Source organism: Molothrus aeneus, chromosome 3 (assembly GCF_037042795.1).
Source record: "Molothrus aeneus isolate 106 chromosome 3, BPBGC_Maene_1.0, whole genome shotgun sequence".
Classification (NCBI taxonomy): domain Eukaryota; kingdom Metazoa; phylum Chordata; class Aves; order Passeriformes; family Icteridae; genus Molothrus; species Molothrus aeneus.
The window spans coordinates 90172529-90194196 of NC_089648.1; the positions used below are offsets into that span (position 1 = coordinate 90172529).

The 21668-nt window shown below is 41.4% G+C and overlaps 1 protein-coding gene across 1 annotated transcript in view; it reads left to right on the plus strand.

Annotated features, from left to right (window-relative positions):
• The first annotated feature begins 15284 nt into the window (after positions 1-15284).
• Positions 15285-21668, plus strand: part of SNAP91 (synaptosome associated protein 91) — a 63386-nt gene continuing 57002 nt past the window's right edge. The window contains exons 1-2 of the mRNA XM_066547374.1: positions 15285-15398; positions 15993-16152. Of these exons, the coding sequence (XP_066403471.1) occupies positions 16023-16152 (130 nt within the window). The 5' untranslated portion in view covers positions 15285-15398; positions 15993-16022. The remainder of the gene's footprint in view (positions 15399-15992; positions 16153-21668) is intronic.

Below are 21668 nucleotides of genomic sequence, written 5' to 3' on the forward strand. Positions count from 1 at the left end.
TGTTGTGATGATCTATGTCTGGCACTTCTAGACAAGTTCAAAAACTGGGGATGGGAAATCTAAACATATTCAGGATGCTCTCTTAGATTCAAATTCTAAAACTTTTTTGCACATCAAAGAATAGCTTATTACCTTTTTAGCCCTGTAGTCAGTGCTCACATTCCACAAGGAGGGACTTGTCAGTGGATACAAACAATGACCTGCATCTTTCCTACCAGTTGCTTTCCTGGTGCCTACATATAAGAAAATCGATTCTGTTTTACATCAAGGGAAGATTTTTTTTTTCCCATTCATCTAAGCTAAGAAAAAGCACTGAGGGCTACTGTGTGAGCACATCTTCATATACTTCCAGGTTTTGTGGTGCCTTCATGGTTTGTGCAATTGTGACCTCTAAAATTTCCACCACGTTACATGTGCTTGTCTGTGCATTGATGCACATGCACACAGTCTCCCACTGTGTCTCTTCTGCCAGCCTTGCCAGCTGACAGGGACAGAGCTGCCACTGGGTCTAAATGTCACCAAACTGGGTACAACAGTACAGAGTCTTCCCTAAATTTTGCAGTAAAACAACCCTGATTTATGTTGGATGAAGATCTTAGTGTCGTATTTCTAGCAAAACCACGTTAAAGTCCACTTGAGGAAACGGGATGGTTATGTTAAGGTAAATCTTTCACCAATCCTAAAGAGCTGTACTTACAGGGGAGGTATTACCTGTGTGACACAGAGTTGTGTGAGTGGGAAGTCCCTGAAGCAGGTGTGCAGACAGTACATCAGAACTTTCTCTGCTCTAGTATTACTGGGTCATGTAAGTAATGAGATAAAAGCACATGGCACAAATAGGTCAGAAACCCTCCTGATGGTCTCTTCCATGGAAGCAGCTACTCCTGCAGCCCGCTGGAGGTGCAGATGTCCTGTTCCTTCTCCATCTGTGCCTGCAAAACAGAAGGAATTTCCTTTCCCTTGTCTTTCCCCATCTCTCCTACTCAGTTTCAAGGAAGAATATTAAAGCCTATTTACTCAGAACTTGTGGGGAGCTCTAAATTCACCCTTCTAAAGTCTTTTTTTCCCCATAAAAGAGGGCTGCAAAGGAGGATGTTCTGGAGTATTTTCAGCAGCTCAGCAGGTCTCAGATATTTTGACCATTGATACAGCCCGGAGCCTTTATTATTGCTGAAGACCAGGTGTTCACTCTGCACTTGAGAAGCCATTGAAACTTTCAGCTGTAAGGAATTACTGACACTCTTGAAATCCCTGATTGAATACAAAAACACTGTACAAAGACACTGGACAGATTCCTGTATGTTATGTGTTTTGTAGAGCTAATACTTTTCAAGGGTCCTATCCCATTTTCTTGCTCTGCAGAATTCATTCAGGGAAAAGAACAGTATTAATGGGGAAGTAAAGGCCATAGAATTTAAATTAAATTGTGAGGCTAGGACTAACACTCAGGTCATTTTAGGTGCCCACACAATGGATATTTGTTTGTGAACTTATTACCTGTATTTCCTTCCTTGTCAAGGGAGAAACACCTGCAGGATTCATGTGATCTTTATGAAGACATCTATTTTATGGTAAGATGGAGTGTAGCTCAGAATTGCTACTTCTTGGCTGGAAAGCAGATAAATAGCTTAGCTCAGTGTCCAAATTTCAACAAATGAATTGCATTCCTGGAGATAAATCTCCATCTCTTCACACTTTTGGCATTGCTAGCACAACGTACTCTGCCATAACAGTGACCAGTGTGTAAATGAGAGCTAAAACCACATGTAGCTTTGAAGAAGATTATAGAGTACAGGAAATACAACCAGAGACAAGGACTTCACCCTTCTGAGTAAGAACTGGAGAGTAATGCTTCTGCAATGATCTTGGTTTCACCACTTGCAGTGGAACATTTTTTTACCCTTTTTTTTCTCCAGTGATTATTTTCCTAGGAAAATGTCACATTTTTTACTATTTTAAGACAATACTTACAAGTTAGGTACTGTAAAAAGCATCACAATATTATCTATTTAGGAAACCTCCTCTTAAAATACTATCCCCAAAACATCTTCAGCTGATTTCAAGCTGAGTATATGTCAACATATCATTTTTAGACCATCAAATGTTAAGTGATTGGTTTTTCACTCGTTCCTTGAGTGGGCGCTTAAAGCAGATTCACTGCAGTTTTCATTATTGTTTTAAGTGGGTGCTTGAAGCAGGTTGACTGCAGTTTTTGTTATCTTTTAGAAAATTTTTGTTATATTTTAAGAAAATCTTATTTTATCTTCTTTGATATGAACCTTATGTTATTTAGTCCAGAAATATAATGAACCAAGCTGAAATATATCTAAATGCACTCAGAAATATTATCTGATTCTTTATTTACTATGTATGTTACATGGAGAAAAAAATTTTAATTATCCTTGCTTAAAACAAAAAAATCATGATCTGAAGATGCATATGCACTTGAACAGACACATTGGCTGTACAATTTTCCTGTAAAAGACTAAAACAATTTATTGTTGCCTTGAATTGGACATGAGTCAGAAGCAACTTTACAGACTCACAGTGATGAGAGATCATGAAGAATCCGCTCATCCAACTGTTTAGAATCATCAAATCCAGTGCAAACTTCAAGATGGCTTGGTGATTTTCAGAGGGAATTCTTATTTTTTTAGAGATTTGTGTGTCAGGATTGACAACCAAAGTTATATTAAACCTAACTTCCAGACCTGTGAAGGGAGATATTTCTGAAAATTTCCATAGACCCCTAAGAAATGCAAATGACAAAATGGTAAAACCCTCCCCGCTTCCAAAATTGCTGTATCTGGTTTATTTGGATTCCTGCACTTATTCTTGATTCTCCTGGAAATTTCTGCCTCTCCTAACCTTACTCTGTCTCAGAAGAATCCCATCATTCTTACAGAGCCTTTGTGCAAGGTTTTACACTTACTTTAATGAAGCCTATAAGACCCAGGTTCTTCTTTTACACCTGCATCAAACACATAAGGAAAACCTGTCAAAAGTTAACAATTTATATTCTGTACTTTTATAAACTATTCTCTTATATTCAATGCTCTCATAAAGCATCTATATGAAAACTTTCTACTTGAATAGTGGACCAGAACATGGCTGATTTGTAAAACAATACAATCAGATATTAACCCTCCAAAGTAACTAGTGCAGAGAATGTAAGTGTGTGAGGGATGCATGGGCAAGGCTGCCTGTATCTGATTTATTTGGGCAAAAAGGTGTTACCTCATTATCCTTTTCTGCCACTGCACTGCACAACGGAAAAAGAAAGTTTAAAGAGTTCTAATTTTGTTTTTCCCAGTTTGTGAGCAGTGCTATACAGAATAAACCCTTCTTTTTTTCCCCTTCAGATTTTTTTTTGGGGAAGTTCAATAATATTTCAAGGATTTCTGAGTGTAGTGAAGAACTAGCACACTAAAAATCAGAACATGCAGGGATATTCCTCCACTGCCTCATATCATCCAAACTGTCTAAACACCGAGGTGATCTCTAAAGTTTGAATTAACTCTACAAACTGCTCTAGCATTTTAAATTAAGGCTCACCACTTAATTTAGGTTTAACCTCAACAGTGCAGTTGAGCTGGGCTCTATGATGCATTTCAGTCACCACTGAGATTCTCTCTGGCTGGAAAAAACCATGATGAAGGGATGTAGCATCCCCATTACTGTTATTTCTGGTTAAGATCAGCCATCTTTTCTGCTGATGGGCTGAAAAGAGCCAGCATGCTATCCATATGTTGCTTTTATTCCACTAAAAATACTTATGGGATGAACCTGGTAGGTTTCCAGTTCATTTATAGGGCAGGAGTGGGGCACTGGCAGCTCAATTATTCTGCTCAATTATTTGTTTGCTAATCCAGATCCTCAAAAACTACCTTCAATCTTCAAAAATGGTGGTTTAAATTAATAATTATGTAGACAAGATGCGATGTAAATGAGTTATTCCACTTCATTACATCTATTCCAAAGTCAATATTGGTAATTAGAATGACTGTCAAGCATTCTGGATATTAAACATTCATAATGGATTTGCTGAACTCTCCAATGTCAGTCTTGAGAGAAAAAGACCAGTTCACCCCTAGTGAGAAATTAATTTATTTAATGATGACTCTACTATTAATGTACATAAAATGCACACCTTACTGGTCTAAATGAAAGGTATGCACATTCTGTCTTTCCATGAGTAGTTATCAAATAGCTTTATAATCCAGGTGAAATTCTGTGTAAGTAAAAAGCAATGTCTTCATGTCATAGAGAAAAATCTGTTTATTCTATGAAGGCTTACTAAAGGGACATAAATGATCAATTATTTGAAAAGACATGTAACTATGTTAACATTATGCAGTGAACTAGCCTCCTTCCACAGTAGTCCCACTCAAACTCATCAAGATGAAACACCCACAAATACTGAGTGTTCTGCCCTGATCTGCCAAGTCTGACACTGTAAATACAAAAACAAAAAAAAGATGCAAAGGATGAACTTCTATACTCTCAATTGCTAAGTACAGCAGTAAGACTTACTGACTTTAATTTATACCTGAAAGCCACTGATGTGTTTATCAATGTTGTTTGTATACCAAAATAGAAATGGAGCATAACACAATATACATATTTTCTACATACCACCCCTGCTGCATCTTCTGAAACTTTTTTCATTCAGCTGTATTTTCCTGACCATTTTTAGACTTAGCGCTTAGAGATTTATTTTCGAAATTGTTTCATGTTGAACAAAGATAGTCTTTTATTGGTTCTGCTCCTTAGGTGTCCTGTGCTGCAAACAGCTTATTATGGAAGGTCTCTAGCAACACCAGCAATGTGGTGAGCACTTCCTTGACACAAAGAGAAGGCAGTCCCTGGGGGTAATAATACTTACATTCCATACAGAGAAGCTGGGAGGTTAAATTAGCATTTGTGAAGTAGTTGGAGCTCTTTGAATTCAAGACACCATAGAAATGAAGGCTAAAGCAAGTGGAGGAAAAGTGTCAACAATCAATATTATTCAATAACGGCTACAATTTTTCTATTAACAACACATAGAAATGAGGCTCCCACTAGATTGTGGATCTGTTATTATTTTAGATTGAAATTTTCAGATAGGTACTTGATTGCATACACAGGGATATAAATAAGGAGCCCAGTAGACATAATCTGTTAGGCAATGTCTGTCTACATATTGATCTCAATCCCTGTTTGCTTCTAGAGGCTGCTCCTCTCTTTCAAGCATAAAAATTTGTAGCTATCTTTAACCTTCTGCTCTTGCAAGCTCTGCTATTCTTCCTTTTATGTGGCTCCACTCTGCGAGTACTGGATTATCACTTCCTTTATCACACTTCCTGGAGATAATTTTCACCATTCTGCACCCTGGAAGCAGTGTTTCTTGATCAAACCATGCAGGCTACATATACAAGTGTGCATGCTAAATGAGCATTGAATTTTTCTAATAATACCCTTGAATTCTCTAAGTCACCCCAAATTTAGCACAGTATTAGCTCTCACACATGTAATTTCTAATCTGAGGTAGGGTCAATAACTTGCTCCTGTCAATCTTTGGATCTTAAAAAAACAACACTTTCTAGAGGTGCAAGATACTCAGAGTACCATCACTTTCAAGGAGAGTGCTAGCACTCAGCACTTCTATAAAACTGTCTCATTAGATAGCTAAATAAAGATTGGAAAATATCAATAATGTTGTGCTTCTTCTTTGCACAGGATTAACTAAACGTGGCATCGGGAAATACTTGTCCCTTTTTCTGTACTCAAAGCAATTAACAGGTAATTTGTTTTCCTCCTACACTGAGTATTCCACAGCAGCGAGATAAACGGGATAAACGCAGTTTGGCTTTGTTAAAGATGATGCTTAAGCACTTCTTATGGTAATTAGTATTTTTCCACAATGTGCTTACCCAATTACACTAAACTTGAGAAGAAATCAACCTTGATGCATATTCTTTAAGTAGTAATTTTGTTCACTAAGGTCAAGTGCTGCACCTCCTGTAGAAATTAGGCTTTCTTGTGATAACCTAACTGTGAGGTATAGTGTGAGGAAACAGTCCTACCACAATCTTAAGAATAAAATAAGTTTATCTCCTCATCTATGACACTGTTCCTTTATAGTCTATAGTAGAGGAAATGTATTGTACTTGAATATCTGTACTTGAATATCTGTGTATAGGCTTTGGCCCGGGAGGTCCCAGTTGTCCTTGATGGGCTGCAGCTGCGATGTCCTTAATTAGGCTGCAGCTGTGACCAATGAAGATAACTGGCATAAAAGGGGGTGGGTTAGCCAGTCAGGGGGAGCCTTGAAAGTGCCCTGAACTGACAGAGAATAATATGCAGAAGAAGGAGTCTGTGCTGTGAAGATCTGCAGCTGTAAGAATGCATTGAGGAGGTATGGACTTTGGAAGTCCGATAACAACAGTATGAGACTTTAGAAATAGAACAATTGGTGACCCCGACGTGATAGTTAGTAGAAGATGAGACAGCCAAGAGCTGCGGATATTTGGTAGAAAATAAGACAGCCAAGAGCTGCGAGAGAACATAGCCTTTGGGTTAAGGAGCTGTGAAAGAGTATGGCCTTTGAGCAAGGAGCTATGTGTGTTGTACATGGCCTTTGAGTCATGGGGAAATGTCTGTGTTGTACTTGAAGTATTGTATGAAAAACCTGGTTCTGTAAGTAAAAGAAAAGGGGGAAATATAGTAGAGGAAATGTATTGTACTTGAATATCTGTATAGAGGCTTTGCCCCGGGAGGTCCCGGTTGCCCTTGATGGGCTGCAGCTGTGATGTCCTTAATTGGGCTGCAGCTGTGACCAATGAAGATGACTGGGATAAAAGGGGGTGGATTAGCCAGTCAGGGAGAGCCTTGAAAGTGCCCTGAACTGACAGAGAACAATATGCAAAAGAAGGAGTCTGTGCTGTGAAGATCTGCAGCTGTAAGAACGCACTGAGGAGGTATGGACTTTAGAAGTCTGATAACAACAATATGAGACTCTAGAAATAGAACAACAACAATAGTCCAAATTTTCAAGAAGTTGAGGATGGCTTTTCTGGATCTCTCTTCAAGTATAAGCAGTTTTGATGAAACTAGAAAATCCTCTCACAACAAGAAGCCACATGGAAAGAAATGAGGAATACCCCATGGGCAAGAAAGAAGGGTCTCATTTTGTGCTCTAAATAGAAGTGCTGAAGGAAGAGCAGCTATGAGCATCAGGGTTGTATAATTGGTATAACCAATGCCAAATACCTACTTGCATGGGGTGTGTGCAGACATAGGAGTAGCCAATTTTCTTCCTGTGCTGGAATATATTTTTTTCCAAATAGGTGGCCATTATCAGACTGCACAGTGAGCTAAAGAATGGGCAGGGGAACTTAACATTTAACACTCTTCATTACAGTCTGTGTTTGGAAACTGTAAAAACCCTGAGTACAGTCCCGACCCTGTGAGAGCCAGTGGAAAGCCTTTTGGCTTGGGTGTAGTTTGACCAACCATTCTCTGCAAAAGGATGAATCTCTCTCTCCACAGGACATCTACATCTGGACAGAAAAAAATGTCAAAAATAAAGGAACTCTTACAGGTGCTCCTGACAAAGATTATTTGTTCTCTTCTGCTTCCACTTTATCAAATAATTTAGCCAATTTAGAGAAGAATTCTTCCCCTTTAGGGAAAGCAGCCTACAGTCATGGTATACAGCTATCTGAGAGGGTATGTGTGGACCTCTCTATAAGGACAGAAAGAGCCTTCTGTGGTGTTCTGTTTTTGGTTCATCCCAGTTTTCCCCTACCCCCAGCAACCGTGGTTTGTCCCTGCCTTAGACAGTTTGCTGTCAATCTATTTACTCCACCCAGGTTACTATGGTTTCTCGATGTATCCAAGTTCTCCCCACCCCAAGCCCCTTGTCTATCACCCAGCAACCCATCCCTTTCTTCTAGATTCTTCCCTCCTGGGCGTCGGGTGATTGGACAGGAGCTAGGGCCCCTCCTCAATTTTTTGCTGATTTGTTGAGTTGGCTTGTCACTCGCAACATGTATCTAAGTTTTGATGTTCCTATTCGTTGCTGTAAGTGTACACCCCTACCCAACCCCTGCCTTTATAAGTTGCTGCACTCCAGTTTTCTGTGTCTCAGGTTGCTCAGGCCATTCCAGGTTGCCCCTCCCCGTCCTCTACCTGCCAAGTCAGACAATAAATCTGACTTTTCTCAGCTGCCTGAGTCCTCCCTTTCTTCTCGCGTGCTTCGTGGCTTTCGCCCTCCCGTGAACTGCGGACCCACGGGTGCGGATCTGACTCAGAGTCGGGCAAGCACCTGGACTGCGAGCTGGGCTGTGGAGTGCCGGGACTCCAGCCATCCGCGCGGCCGCAGCCTTCTAAAACTCTAATGCATTTTCTCAAAATTCCATAAAGAGGACATGACAATAGGAATTTAAGCAGTTTTGTAGTGCCAGTGTCATTCCAGCCATATATAGAAATGGAAATGACACCCCAATCCTGTTGGGAGTATCTGATTACAAAGTCTTAAGCCTCACAAGGTCTTTCCACACAGCATCACACTGAAAGTTCAAATATGTTGTTTGCCTGCAATGACCCCTAATCCTTTTTCAGAGTAAAAGCTTTCCAGCAAGTAATCTTATAGGATTTGCTTCTAGATATATGCACTTGACGGCATTAAAGTGTTGTTAGTGATCCTAGTTTATCAAGCAATCCAAAATCAGAGGGGCTTAGTCTTTTACCTAGTTGTGGCACAGTCAGTACTGTGCAAGCAAGACCAATTAAATGTGAGAGTCATAAAGTCAGGAAGAAGGCGTGAAGGAGTTGATTGACTACATCTCATAACCAAAATGGTTCTTAGGTTGCCACTGGAGGCCAGTACAATCAAAAATGTCCTCCTGTGGGTGTACAGATTCAGTTAAGGAGCAACTTCAAGCCTGGAAGAGTAGGAAGTGAGAACTCACTAAGCTGTACCAGTCACACTACCACTTCAAAAGCATAATAGCTGAAGAATTTGATCTTACATTAGCAGACTGAGTTTTAGGCTCACAGCCCTTAGCAAAATTTTGATGTGCACTGAAAATACCCAAAACTATTAAAGGATTAGGTATTAAGTATTGCTAAATATATGATAATATACATATTTGCATACATAAATCCTAGCATATGTTCATATATTTAATTGTAAAAATCAACCTTTTTTTCAAGTGAGCAGAGGTCATATTTGGTCATAAGATATCACAATTCATAATCTCCTATCCCTATTAAATGGATCCTTATCTTTTTTTTGCTTAAAATTTATTTTACCCTCAGGGTTAAAAGTTGTACTGCTATTTGACATATATCTGGCATCTATTGAACTTCTGCTGAACAAATCTGTCACTGAAATGATAACTTCAGAAATTTCCTAGAAGACTGTCTGTCACTTTATTATACAGCTGAGGGTTTCTGAACCTCGAGCAGGAGCAGATAGGGAAGGCAGTATGTGCTTGAAAGCTCAGTCCTGAAGTTCAGATGGTAGCACACTTCCATGAACCATCAGGAAAATTATTATTGAATCCTTGCAGCCTCTTTCTTGTGGATCAGCTTCATTCAAGACACACCAAGTTCTTCTCTGGTTAACACCTGCTTCTAGGATGTCAAAAAGCTCAAGTAATCAGTTTACATCACCTGGCAGAGCTGTTAAAGAGAAGGTGGGTCACCCTCCCTGGACCTGGTTGAAGGCCCACGGTCTTAATAGCTTTTGCCTAACATTCTCTGTCCAGGAGCTCCTGCAGATACTGGACAACACGTAAAATAAAAAAATGCTGTAAATGCACATCATTTGCAAAGGAGTATTCAGCATGTTAACAGTTACTGTTTGAAAGCAGCCCTGCTTTTGCGGAAATTGGGGATTTGCCAAGAGCCAGAGAAGCAGGTGAGAGACCAGGCTTAGACTTCAGGATGGCAGCCTTCACTGATTTAGCAGAGCAAAGAAATGGAATTCCCTTCTCTTGAAAACCTTTTCTTTTTTGGAAGAATATAGAGAGGCTTTCTCCCTTGAAAATCATTGCTAGCTGCTTCTCAGGCCCAGTTTGTACCAGTTGTGCTTAATGTAAGATACAGCATTTAATGCTTCTACTGGCAGAGCAGACAGAAGTCAGTGAAGCATCCCTGGTTCTACACATGATTGTCATAGCCAGGATACAGCCACTATTGTATTGAAATACAATTGTCATGTATTGAAATACAATTGTTATGTATTGAAATACAATTGTACAATTATTACTATTACAACAATTCACCATTTATAGCAAAATGCTGCCATGAATGAATACCAAAATAACGAATACCAAAATAATACATCTTTGCCAAAAAAGTTGTTTTTCTTGAGAAGGAAAATTGAATATCCACAAAGCCAAGGTAGCTTAAAAGCCTATTGTCTTTCCATAGATCAAAATTTCTATAGTACATGAAATTTGGATTTTGTTTCAGGCAGCATCCTGCCCTCTTTGTCAAAATGATGCAGTTGGGATCAATGCCTTCAGAGTTACTTTGTATTCAAAGACATGACTGTCAATTAGTCAATGAGTAACAAATGTCAATTAGTACTCAATTATCTGTTTCTCTATACTCCTGCAAATCTGTTTTATGATGTCTGTGAAGCTCAGTATGTCCTCATCTAATATTTTTAATAAATGTTCTCCTTTCCAATATCAACAGCTTCAATGGAATGCAAAACACTTGTATTGAAGCTGACTTGCAACTTTCTTAAATTAATTCTCCCCTCTAATATCAAAAGAAAGCTGCTATTTCCACATTAACTATATTAGAATACATATTACCTATAGAAGCAGGAAGTTAGGTAGCTTTCAGTACACAGACTTTTAAAAATAAATCTGTAAAAGATTAGTGCTCTGTGTAGGTTAAAAAAAAGAAAAAGACAAATTTAGGCCTAGTCTGAATCTGTTGTGTGGAAGTGCAATACACTTCATACCTCCAGACTTGTGCATTAGAAGCTCTATCAAGACTACAAAATACTAAATAGTGAGGAATTTCACAGGTACTGACTTTCACAATTACAGGACTTTTGCTCCATTTCTGATACACACATCCATCTGTCCCCTTTCTGGTCTATTAACCTCAGTCTTATTGCCAGACATAACCCAAAAAACTACTCCAGCAGCAAAAGCTGTCCTTGTGATGTGGATGATGGTGTCCATTAATGCATCAGTCAACAGAGGTCTCTAAGAAAATACAGATTTTAAGGTGGTCCTTGTGGGAACCATGGTGCTGGGTAAGGGGAAGGAACACTCCTTTATCATCTGTACAGAACATGCCAATTACCATCTCTCTGAAACCATCAGCTCTGTAATGTGCAGACACTCCATATTCTGCAGAACATGACCTCACTGTGACATGGCTTAACCAGCAGCAAAAGAGCTCATTAGCTATGCTTTGTGTAACTTTTCTATTAATTCTCTCTCTAATCCAAATTAACTTTTTAATTTTCAAAGTTCTTCAAAGACACAAAAAAGGCATTTCCTATGGGATGCAGAGTATATACACATGCCACAGCCTGTACCCTTACCACTGTGTATGGCTCTTCTCTTAGATTCAGTAGCTCAAGTAGTTCTCCAAAATGAGATTAATCTTCTGCCTGGGATGTACAAACACATTCAGGCTGCATCCTTCTTGGACCATCATTCTGACTGGAAAATTGACAAACATCTTTAATTTCTCATTGCTGCTTTATTTCACAGCAACCAAAGGAACTACTGAAACAAATTCCATTAAGGAGGGTGAGAACAGAGGCTGAACAAACAGTTGTGGACAGAACCTACACAAGACCAAGCAATGAGGTTATATTTGATAGCAGAAGCACAGAAACTCCTGAGTATTGCATGATTTGAATACCTACTGTTGCTTTGCAACTTCTGTTGCATTGTAGAGAAAGCATAATGCGAACTACCTGGCTCCATCAATCTGATACAAAGTCAGGAGGATGCTTCTCCTTTGAAAAGTCCTTTCCCCCCCCCTCCCCAGAGCTAAACAGATCTGTTCAGGACTGCTGCTATCACTATGGTTACAGCCAGCCTCTCCAGGAGCTCTTTTTGTACCACTGGCCCTAAGAGTAAGAGGGAGAAGCAGAACAACAGCACTGGGTCTGATGCAGGCTCAGGCACAGACAGGCTGGAGTCTAAATGTCTGCCTGGCCTGTGAAGGCAGGAGGAAAGGGTATCAAAGCTGGCTGAAGAACTGGAAGACTTGACAAGAGAAACTGGGGAAAAAAAAAAAAGGAAAAAAAGCATAATTATGATGAGAAACCCTCAGATTTTCAGTGCACCTTCGTGCATGAAAATAGAGTCTATATGCCTTACATCAGCCAAGAGATGGGCATCTCTGGGGCAGAATTCAGGTGTGAGGTGTGATGAATCAGCCCTTACACGTGCCTCCTTCCCTCCTCGTGTGCTTGAGTGTGAGGTTAACACAGACCAACTCTATTTTTCTCACTTCAAATTCAGTTAAGAATTATCTTTCTGTTTCAAAATGGCTATTCAGTTTGTCATTAATATATCTTCTTTAAGGCTTTCATTATTAAGTTTAAAGCACAGTTACAAAGAGTCAAGAAAGACATCACCGATTCTGTGTTATTTTTAACAGCAAGAACCCTTTCCAGCTGCTTATGTGGCCCTCATCTAGACCTCCACCAGCCAAGCTGTAAGCCTGGGTTTCACAGAGCCAGCACACCAGGCAACCTCTTGGGACGTCATCTAAAACTATCCAGTGAAATGGCAACCCCAACTCCCCACCATCTATTTAGTCCTGGACAGCTCCCTCCACAGTGTATCCTTATTCAAGGTGGTTCCTGTCTCCCGTGTGGCTTTCATTACAAGCACGAACTCCTGTTTTGGGGGATTGGGTTATTTTTGGGGGAGTGGTGGTTGGTTTTAAATCCAAAAGTAATACAGCTTTAGTAGATCATATCCCTTCACTCTGAATTTAAAGAGTACTAATGTCTTCTTGTCTTACCTTCTTAAAGCACCTTAGGTTTTCATTAAGAAACTGCGTAAATTTTAAGGCAATAGTACAGATTATATGACTTATCTTTTGCTTCAATATTTTGACAATATAAAGATAAAAAATTAGCTCAGTATTAACAATCATATTTTTTGGTGACACAGATGAGAATCTCAGTGACAGTAACTGTTGATAACAATATGGACTAGTTAATAAAGTATCCAGAACTTCACACTGAAGATGTACACTAGATGTTAATAAAAGTAGTATCACTAATTAAATACTTTGGCTAGCATAAAGTTGAAAACTATCCTGCTTGCAGGAAATAAAACCATTCTAAATTTCTGCTGTGTGGAGTCAATAAATTCCAAAACAATAAAACAATTTATGTAGGTTTTTTTTTTTCTTCTGTAATGTACCAGTTAAAAAGGAAGTTTCTCTTTTAAAGTCAAGCTGTTCTAAACTCCTGCCAGTGTTACCAAGAAAAGTTCAGAGTAATTCTTAACATCAGTAAAGGAACATGAAGTATTGTTAGATCCCGACTGTTTCTTTCCTCTGAAATCAATTGGGAGTATGACCCCAATAACTGATGGTGAAGTACAGAGGAAAAATTGTTTGTGTGCCTCTGCTAAGACATGCTTCTAGCTGCCATAAATCATGTCATTAATGACAAATTCCTAGGCATTGAAGTTAACATTTCTGTGGTAACAAACAGTTTCTAAGTATTACTAAAATTTGTCCACACTTGAACAGTGGACTATAGTAATGCTAAAGAGCACAGTATTATCTTTCTGTGCAACTCCATGGTTTATTTATTTGCTACTCAATATGGAACCAAGCTGGGAAGCATGGACACATTCTCACTATTGGAATATGAGAGTCTCTCTATGGAAATATTTTAAGTTTGCAGTCTCCTAATGCTGATTGCTAACAGTGATATACGCTTTACGTCTCTTTTTGAAATTAAATTCCTCTCCATAGTCAAACACTGTATTTGAGAAAACCTTTGAATCTTGAAATCAAAAAATCTCTATCTGCTCTGCAAAAAAAGAAGGTGATTTAACCAATATTGAAAATGTCCAAATCTGAACACCTGTCTTCAGTGGTCCAAGGCACCATTTTACAGCTGTTTTGGAAGAGATTTCCCACAGAAAAGATACCTTGAACTTTTGAGCATTATTTTAACATTTAACAGCATTCTCAAGCTTTCAGGCTACTTCGAAATTTAAAATCTCTGTGTTGTTAGGTAACAAAAAAAAAAAAGAAAAAAAAGAAGAGAAAAAGAAGTAATGAAGTAGTAAGAAATCTGCTGTTTCATACTGTCACAGACCACAATCCCTTGTCAATGTTCTGTTCCTGATATAAAAAATGAAAACGGTGCTGTGTCTTTGCATGCAACACAACCTAATTATCACTTGGTGTGCACAACTCTTCAATACTGACTGTACATAGTGTTTCCTCCAGCTAATTAATAACATGCGCTGACATCGTCTTCTGAAATTTGTTCTACCGGCAGCTCGAATAATTGCTACCAGTGCCATTTCGTTTAGACCCCACCCACTTAAATCACTTTACTCCAAAACTAAGTTCAGCCAATTTATGGTAATATATGTACGCTACATTTCCCAATACTCCACAGATCACTCCGGTAGGCTTCAATTGCACAATAAAATTGTAGCAATGTATCCTCCCGAGTGTGGCTGGGTTGTAACCAAAACCCGTAGGGTACCTTAGATAACAGAGAAAAAACCCTTCTGGGGACATATTTCAGATGTTTTTGATAACAATGACACCATAACAACAGTCTGGACAAATCTAGTCTGTGTGCGCTTTTGGGATCCCTCAAGGCACTATTTTAAGCGTTCACGACAGGACCATGATGCAGACCGGGGAAGCATCAGCGGCTTCGGCTCCCCCGAGCCGCGGCTCACCACCGGGACAGCCCCCGCGTGGGAGCAGCTCCGGCCGTGCCCGCCGCCACTCCGGGAAGCGGGAATGCGGGGGGGATCGGGGTCACCTGACTGCGCCGGGCCACCGATCTGCGGCGGCGGCGGCGGCGGCAGCGCCGCTCGGCTCCGCTCCGTCCCGCCCTCTGCACCGGGCTAGGGGGCGGCGCTGCTGCGGCAGTAGCGCGGGGATTAGGCTGCGGGAGGATTAAGCCGCCGGCTGGAAATAGCAGCGTCGGCTCCCGGGCGTGGACGCCCAGCGCATCCCCGGCGGCGGCGGCGGCGGGAGGGGGCAGCCCGCCCGGCACCTGGGGCTACCGGGGCCGGGGGGCCGGGGGGGGCTGCTGCGCCGCGGGGCGCCTCGCCAGCGGGCCGGGCCGGGCAGCGGTCGCGGCGGGGGCCGGCAGTGCCCTCCCCGGAGCGGCGGCAGGAGGACGGCAGGGAAGGACGCGCTGACAGGTCGGCCGCTGGCGCTCGGTCCATCCCGCTGTCCCCCCGCGCCGGGATGCTGCATGGCGCTGGGCGCCGCCGCCGCCGCCGCATCCAGCGGCTCCCCGCTTCCCGGCGCGGGGAGGGGGGGTCCCTGTCGGGGCCGGGGGTGGCGGTGGGGGAGGCACCGGGAGGGCAGAACATGGCGCAACGGTGCCATAATCTCGCACCGGGGAGGCGGCGGCGCGGGCGCTGCAGCGGGGCCGGGGCGCGGCGGAGGCAGGTGCGGGAGGGCTGCCTTCCCCCATCCCGGGGACTCGCACCGTATCTGTGTGCAGCCTCCTTCAGCTGCCGTCATTATTTCCCCTTCATCTGTTCCTCGCAGCGTCTAAAATACCCTCCTTCCTGCCCCGGGCGGCTTCCAGCGAGGCAGAGGCTTACACAACGGGGCGGGGGGGCTGCGCCTCGGGAGGGGCCGGGCTGCCCCAGGGACCATTGTACGTGTGGCGGGGCTGTGCCCGTGCCCGTGTGCGTGCGCCCCTGCCCCTGCCCGTCCCTCCGTGCCTCCCCCCGGCCGCAGACCCGGCATCTCCCCCTCCCCTCCCGTGTCTTTCGCCCCTGCAGAGCAGGCAGCAGCCAGCACGCCGTTCGAAGATGTCGGGTCAGACGCTGACAGATCGCATCGCAGCTGCTCAGTACAGCGTTACGGGATCGGCCGTAGCCAGAGCCGTCTGCAAAGCCACCACGCATGAAGTGATGGGGCCCAAGAAAAAGCACCTGGACTGTGAGCATCCCTTTTTGTTTCCCCAGCCAAGGCCCGGGGCTGAGGAGCCTGCCCGCAGGGCACTTTAGCGGGCCTTTGAGCCGGCACGCTGTCACGCTTGCTCTAATCCAGCTTGCAAAGCATGAGGGTGATGGGAAATCTCCAGGAGAGGATGAGTTATTATTGCATTTCTTCTCTTATTGCATAATACTGCTCTTTCGGCCATTTTTTTTCCTCATGACCTCTTGCCTTTTATCCAGGAAGACAGTGGAAACAGCGCCTTATGGAGCAGGGGCTCGGGGGAGAGAATCACAGGGCAAAATGGACACGTGCTTGCCACTGCCTGCTTTGGTCAGGATTAAACTAGGATGGGATATACATAAATAATATTCCCAGAGCTGGCCAAGCACCAGCATGAGCAGGGCCATCTCCACAGCACTGCATCTCCACTTCTGAAGAGGTTCGGATGATGGCGTGCTTAAATGGCAAGGCACTGGGATAACGCTGTGCTGCAGACTGGGGCAACCTTTGGAGAGTTTAAGGGCTGTTGCTGAGGTCCCAGATATCAGACAGCAACTTTGTGAGCTGTCCAGTAGTGTGAGTCAATGTTTTATTGAAGATGGATGTTGGCTTTATCTCAGATTTTTGATCTGTTCTGGACTGACATTAGCTATTTAAGGCATGAAGCAAGGTTGAGGCAAAATCTTTATTGGAAAACAATGAGCTAGTCATGTTTCATCCTGACAATTTCACTTCAACTGTCTGCCCCTGCTTGGAGACACCAAGTAGTAGAATGGTGAAAGAATTTGGTTGTGGGATGTTAATCGGCCTTGTTTACCAGTAGAATCTCTGTCCAGCATTGAACTTGGCAGATCAACAGCAGGTGTTAATATCTAAAACTAAGTGGGCTTCCCATGGTCTTTTTGGACGCGCTAAGAGGTACATTCAAGTAAAGATCAGCAGGTTTTATACCGGGCAGTCTCTTGGCTGCTGGCCATTACTAAGTAATGCTGGTGCAGGTGTTTATAAGTACAGTTCTGATGATGCAGTATTTGTTAAAAGGGGGTAGCATTACTTCTGGAAAATAATTCCAGATTTCACTTCTAATGACTTTGTAGCTTACCCTCCAAGTAACAAACAGTAGACTGGTCTTTCAGTATATCTAGATGCTCTTGCAATGTGTCCAAGAAATGCTGATGTAAGCAGCATTGCTTGAAGACTCACAGGAGTCTAAACTGTTTAAGTAGATAATCGGTCTTGATATCATATATTCTGTCATGTTTTCTTGTATATTTAAAAAAAATCATCTTGGTTATTGATGTTTCTTCTATGTTGTTTTTCGGTAGCTGTCAACACTTTTTAATCTTTTTAAACACTTTAGGCTGTGTCTGGACTGTCCTATACAGACCATATCTCTTACTAGAAGCTTTAGCTTAAAAAAAGCATAGCTCATGTATTTGAAAGCATGTTGTGTCTATGTGTCTCTGTGTTTCTGTGTGTATATACATATATAAATAAAAGTACTATCTGGAATAGGCAGGATTAAAGTGAGGTAGGAGTAATCTACCAGTGTTATAGTAAGGACTGTAAAGGATTTGTGTTTGGATACTGGTGCTAATAGTACTATTCAAGAAAGTGGGTGTACAGAAGACAGAAGCAAGTAGAATTCCACAGAATTTCTTACCTACCTGCATGTCATACATAAAAGAGGAAAAGAAGTTATCATTTCCTGGGAAGACATATGTCTGCTCTTTTTTTTTTTTTCCTATTTTACAAGCTGTAAATAGCAGTTCAGAGTTTAATTGTCTGGGTGCATTTCAGGTCGGATAAGTAGCATTTGAAGATGTGAAGAATGAAAGGTAAAACTTCCCAGTGCCTTACAATAAGTTTTATGTATGAAGGGTTTAGACAAATAAAAATTGAGATTCCAGAGTGATGTTTGGAATGATGCCTTATGAAGAGCTGTAATTCTGGTATTGGCATTGGTCTTCTGTGTCCTTAGGGAACTCCATAATTTTATTTATTGTCTTAGAGGCCAGGTGTCAGGTCACACAACCTCTCTTCCACTGCCCTACTTAGCAACTGGGCTTTGTAAATTAAATTGAGAGATCAACTATTTGACATGGGTTAAGTAGTCCTGTAAGGATAGGATACAATAATGCCGTTTCTCATATGTTTGCTGCAGAAGATAATAATTACAGAGGGTTATAGGGAGATCATAGGTGACAAGGTGAAAGGTGGTGTGTAAGTAAGGGAGAAAAGAACAGAATTAATGTCTTCAATGTAGAAAAGCTGAGCTGCTAAATGTTTACTTTCGTGTGGTTTTCTGTACTTGTTATAGGTTTCAAATCCAGACTGTAATATAGATGCTGCTGTCTTTTGGCATGGGCTCTCGGTGCTGGACAGGCTGGTCATGAGAAGGAGCACTAAAGTATCATTTGGCTGTTATCTTATGCTTGTTAACAGGATTTACCATTTTCTTGAACTCCAGATCTCCTACTAGTGAATTTTCAGCAACTGCTGGAAGTAGTGCCAGATGGCATTAAATGAGCTTCTCAGGTCCATGTGGTGGGAAAAGGAATGTAAATCTAGGATGCTCTGATGGTGTGGGACAGTTGAGCTCTGATCATTTTTGTATTACAAAACTGTTGTAATCCAAAAGTTGTCTAAAAATCACCACAATTATAAGGATTCCTATCTTTCAGCTAACCAATGTTTGTTAGCTAAATTATTATTCCTGTGAAGAAGTGGGGAGTTAGCAACTTTATTTTGATGCAGTGGGAAGGGCCATTGCAGTGTGTGAATGAGGCATATGGGCTACATTGAGGATATATAAGCTGAGCATTCAAGTGGGAAGGCAATACTTGTGCACAGCATAGGAGCTTGATTCTTAGAACTGTTCTGAAAGATGTGTTAAGGCTTCACTGAGGGTTTAATTGTGTGGGCCAAGTAAAAGTCTGCTTCAAGCCTCAAATGGGAATGACTCTGATGGTATCAACAGGGAGATGCTTTTGGAGAAGGGAAATAATATAACTTCCAAATGTGAAACCACCTGATATATGAGGGAAAAGTGGGTAAATCTCAATTCAGCTCTTTTTATAGAATCTCACTCAGAAACAGACCTTCAAGCTTTCATTTAGGGAAGTGGATTGGAAACTAGTGAGGTTGTTGCATCTGCAGGTGGTTGTAACAAGTTCCTGTTTGTGAAAATGATAGAAATGGCTGGGATTTTCCTTGACTTATTTTGCTGAGTGAATTGCTTTGCAGCAGGAGGAAGTTTTGCAGTGTGTTTTCTGAAAAGACCACATGTGTCTCCTTACTTCTTCAAAACAATTCTCATAAGGTAGAGGACCTTCTCAGAGGCCTGATCAAGAGCTGGGAGATGTTTGTGAAAAGTCAAAACAAAGCAGATGAATAGCAGGATTTGATTTTCTGTGGCTGTGAAAATGACTTGTGTGTCTGCTGGAACTTATTTTCATCCCAAGTCTAATTTTGCATATTTGCATCTACCTGGCAAGCAGAGGCTCTAAAAAAGAAGTTTATAGTTTAATTCATGGTGGTAACTGAACTGCAGGGCTGGTGTCAGTATTTTGCTTGTACAGACACTTCTTTCCTGCTGTGTTCTACCTTTCTTCTGCAGTCTCTGGTGTTGACCTAATAAGTTTGAATCACTTTGCTCTTTAGTGTTGAAATAGAATTGTGTGTTGACCAAAAGCAGTGTGTTAAACTTTTTTGCCTAGGCTCAGTAAAGATCATGTTGCTGGATCCCACAGGTTAGCCTTAGAAACCTCTGTCTTACTCCTGGGGAATATGTCTGTCTCTGTTTTTTGGGAAAAGCTGGAGGTCAGTGGAACTACCTTGAGTCCTTAGAGTTCAGTGTGTATTGGCTCGGTGTTAAAGGACAGGGTTAACTAAGATGTGCATATTTCAGAAGTTGTTTGCTGTTGAAGTGATCTGGGGAGTCTTCCAGGACTGCTGGCACTTGTGGCCCTCTCCTAGTGGGAATAGTGGAGATGTATAGATGGAGATAGTGGAGATGTATAGATGGAGATAGTGGAGATGTATAGGGAATAGTGCAGATGTATTGCATTGCTCTGCAGTCCAGGTGACACTTGGGCTCTACAGCTGTGGGGGTATCTTCAAGAGAATTGCCAAGAACAGAGTCCCTGTACACACTGGGCTTAATACTTCACATTTTACTAATGAAACTGCTATTATGTCTCACTGCATCTTGTATTGCAGTAATTCTGTGTGTCAGAGAACTGACTTTGTTTAAATGTTACTGCTGAAGATCAGAGAACTGACTTTGTTTAAATGTTACTGGAATACTGTGTCTCAGTTTTTGTTGTCATAGCTGGTGTGGATTTTATAGTATGAACTCCTCTGTCACCCCAATGACTTGCTCTCACACCTGAAATGAAAAACATCCAAGCAAGCAGTTATTTATTTTAATACTTTATTGGATGTTGGACTAGCACTTTTATTATGTGTAAGGACTCATCATCAGTTTTTATGTTGAATGGCTGTTTCTGTGGGCTTCTACCATGTCCTTTCCCAAAAGGGTATTGAGGACACACTTCATTTGTAGGCATGCAGATTTTTGAATAGGAGTAGAAATAAATGTCTGTCATGGGTAAGGTGAGGTAATAAGAACACTTTTTAGATTAGTTGTTCTTGAGTATTTAAGTGGCATTAACTTTCCCCCCCAGCCCCATACTTTTTTTAAGGCATGTGTAATACCAAGAGAAGGCTGCCCTAATCAAGCTAAGACACTTGGCCAATTCTTCAAAATATATTCGAATCAGGGTAGAAGTTTGAATTCATGTTAAGATCCAAATGTTGAAATATGGGCAGGATCACTTGATTCTGTGCATTTCAGTTGTTCTGTGAGTAAGTTGTCTTATGGTGCAATGCCTAAGGAAAGGAAGAGGGAAGATGAGAGAACAGGAAAATGAATAGGCACTGTAACATTAAACTTTTTTTCATGTAAGCAGTGTAACTTGATAAAGTTTGACTAGTCCTGAGGGCAGGTATTCTTAGTCTTTTTCAAGAGTAAGCAAAATCCTTCTGTTAAACATGTTTTTTCAAGGTCATGGATGACAAATTCTAGGACAAATCAGGGCTTTCTGTTGTATTGACTTCCATTGTAGACCTTGGTAATGGAGTAGCTTTTTATGAGATGGTGAGAATGGCAGTGACCAGAACATGGTTCTAATCACTCCTATTTAGTAGTTGAGTATGCTTCATAATAGTCTCATAGTGTTGCTCCCTTAGATTTTGGCAGCAATTGAACGTCTTCTAAATGACAACAAAAAAAATCTGCAGCTTTGATTGATTTTCTGTGTTTTGATTTGATCTATGTCTGATTTCCCAGCCTCACTCTTAAACACTTTATCTTCTGTGGATCTTTACATGGGCCTTTCACACTAGTGAGGAATTCTGTGAAGTCTCCAAGAAAATGCTCTGTAGGTATGGTCAGCCCATGCTTCTGTGTCTCTGCCATGTGAAAGATCCTCTGAAGTGCTTAAAAGTAGATG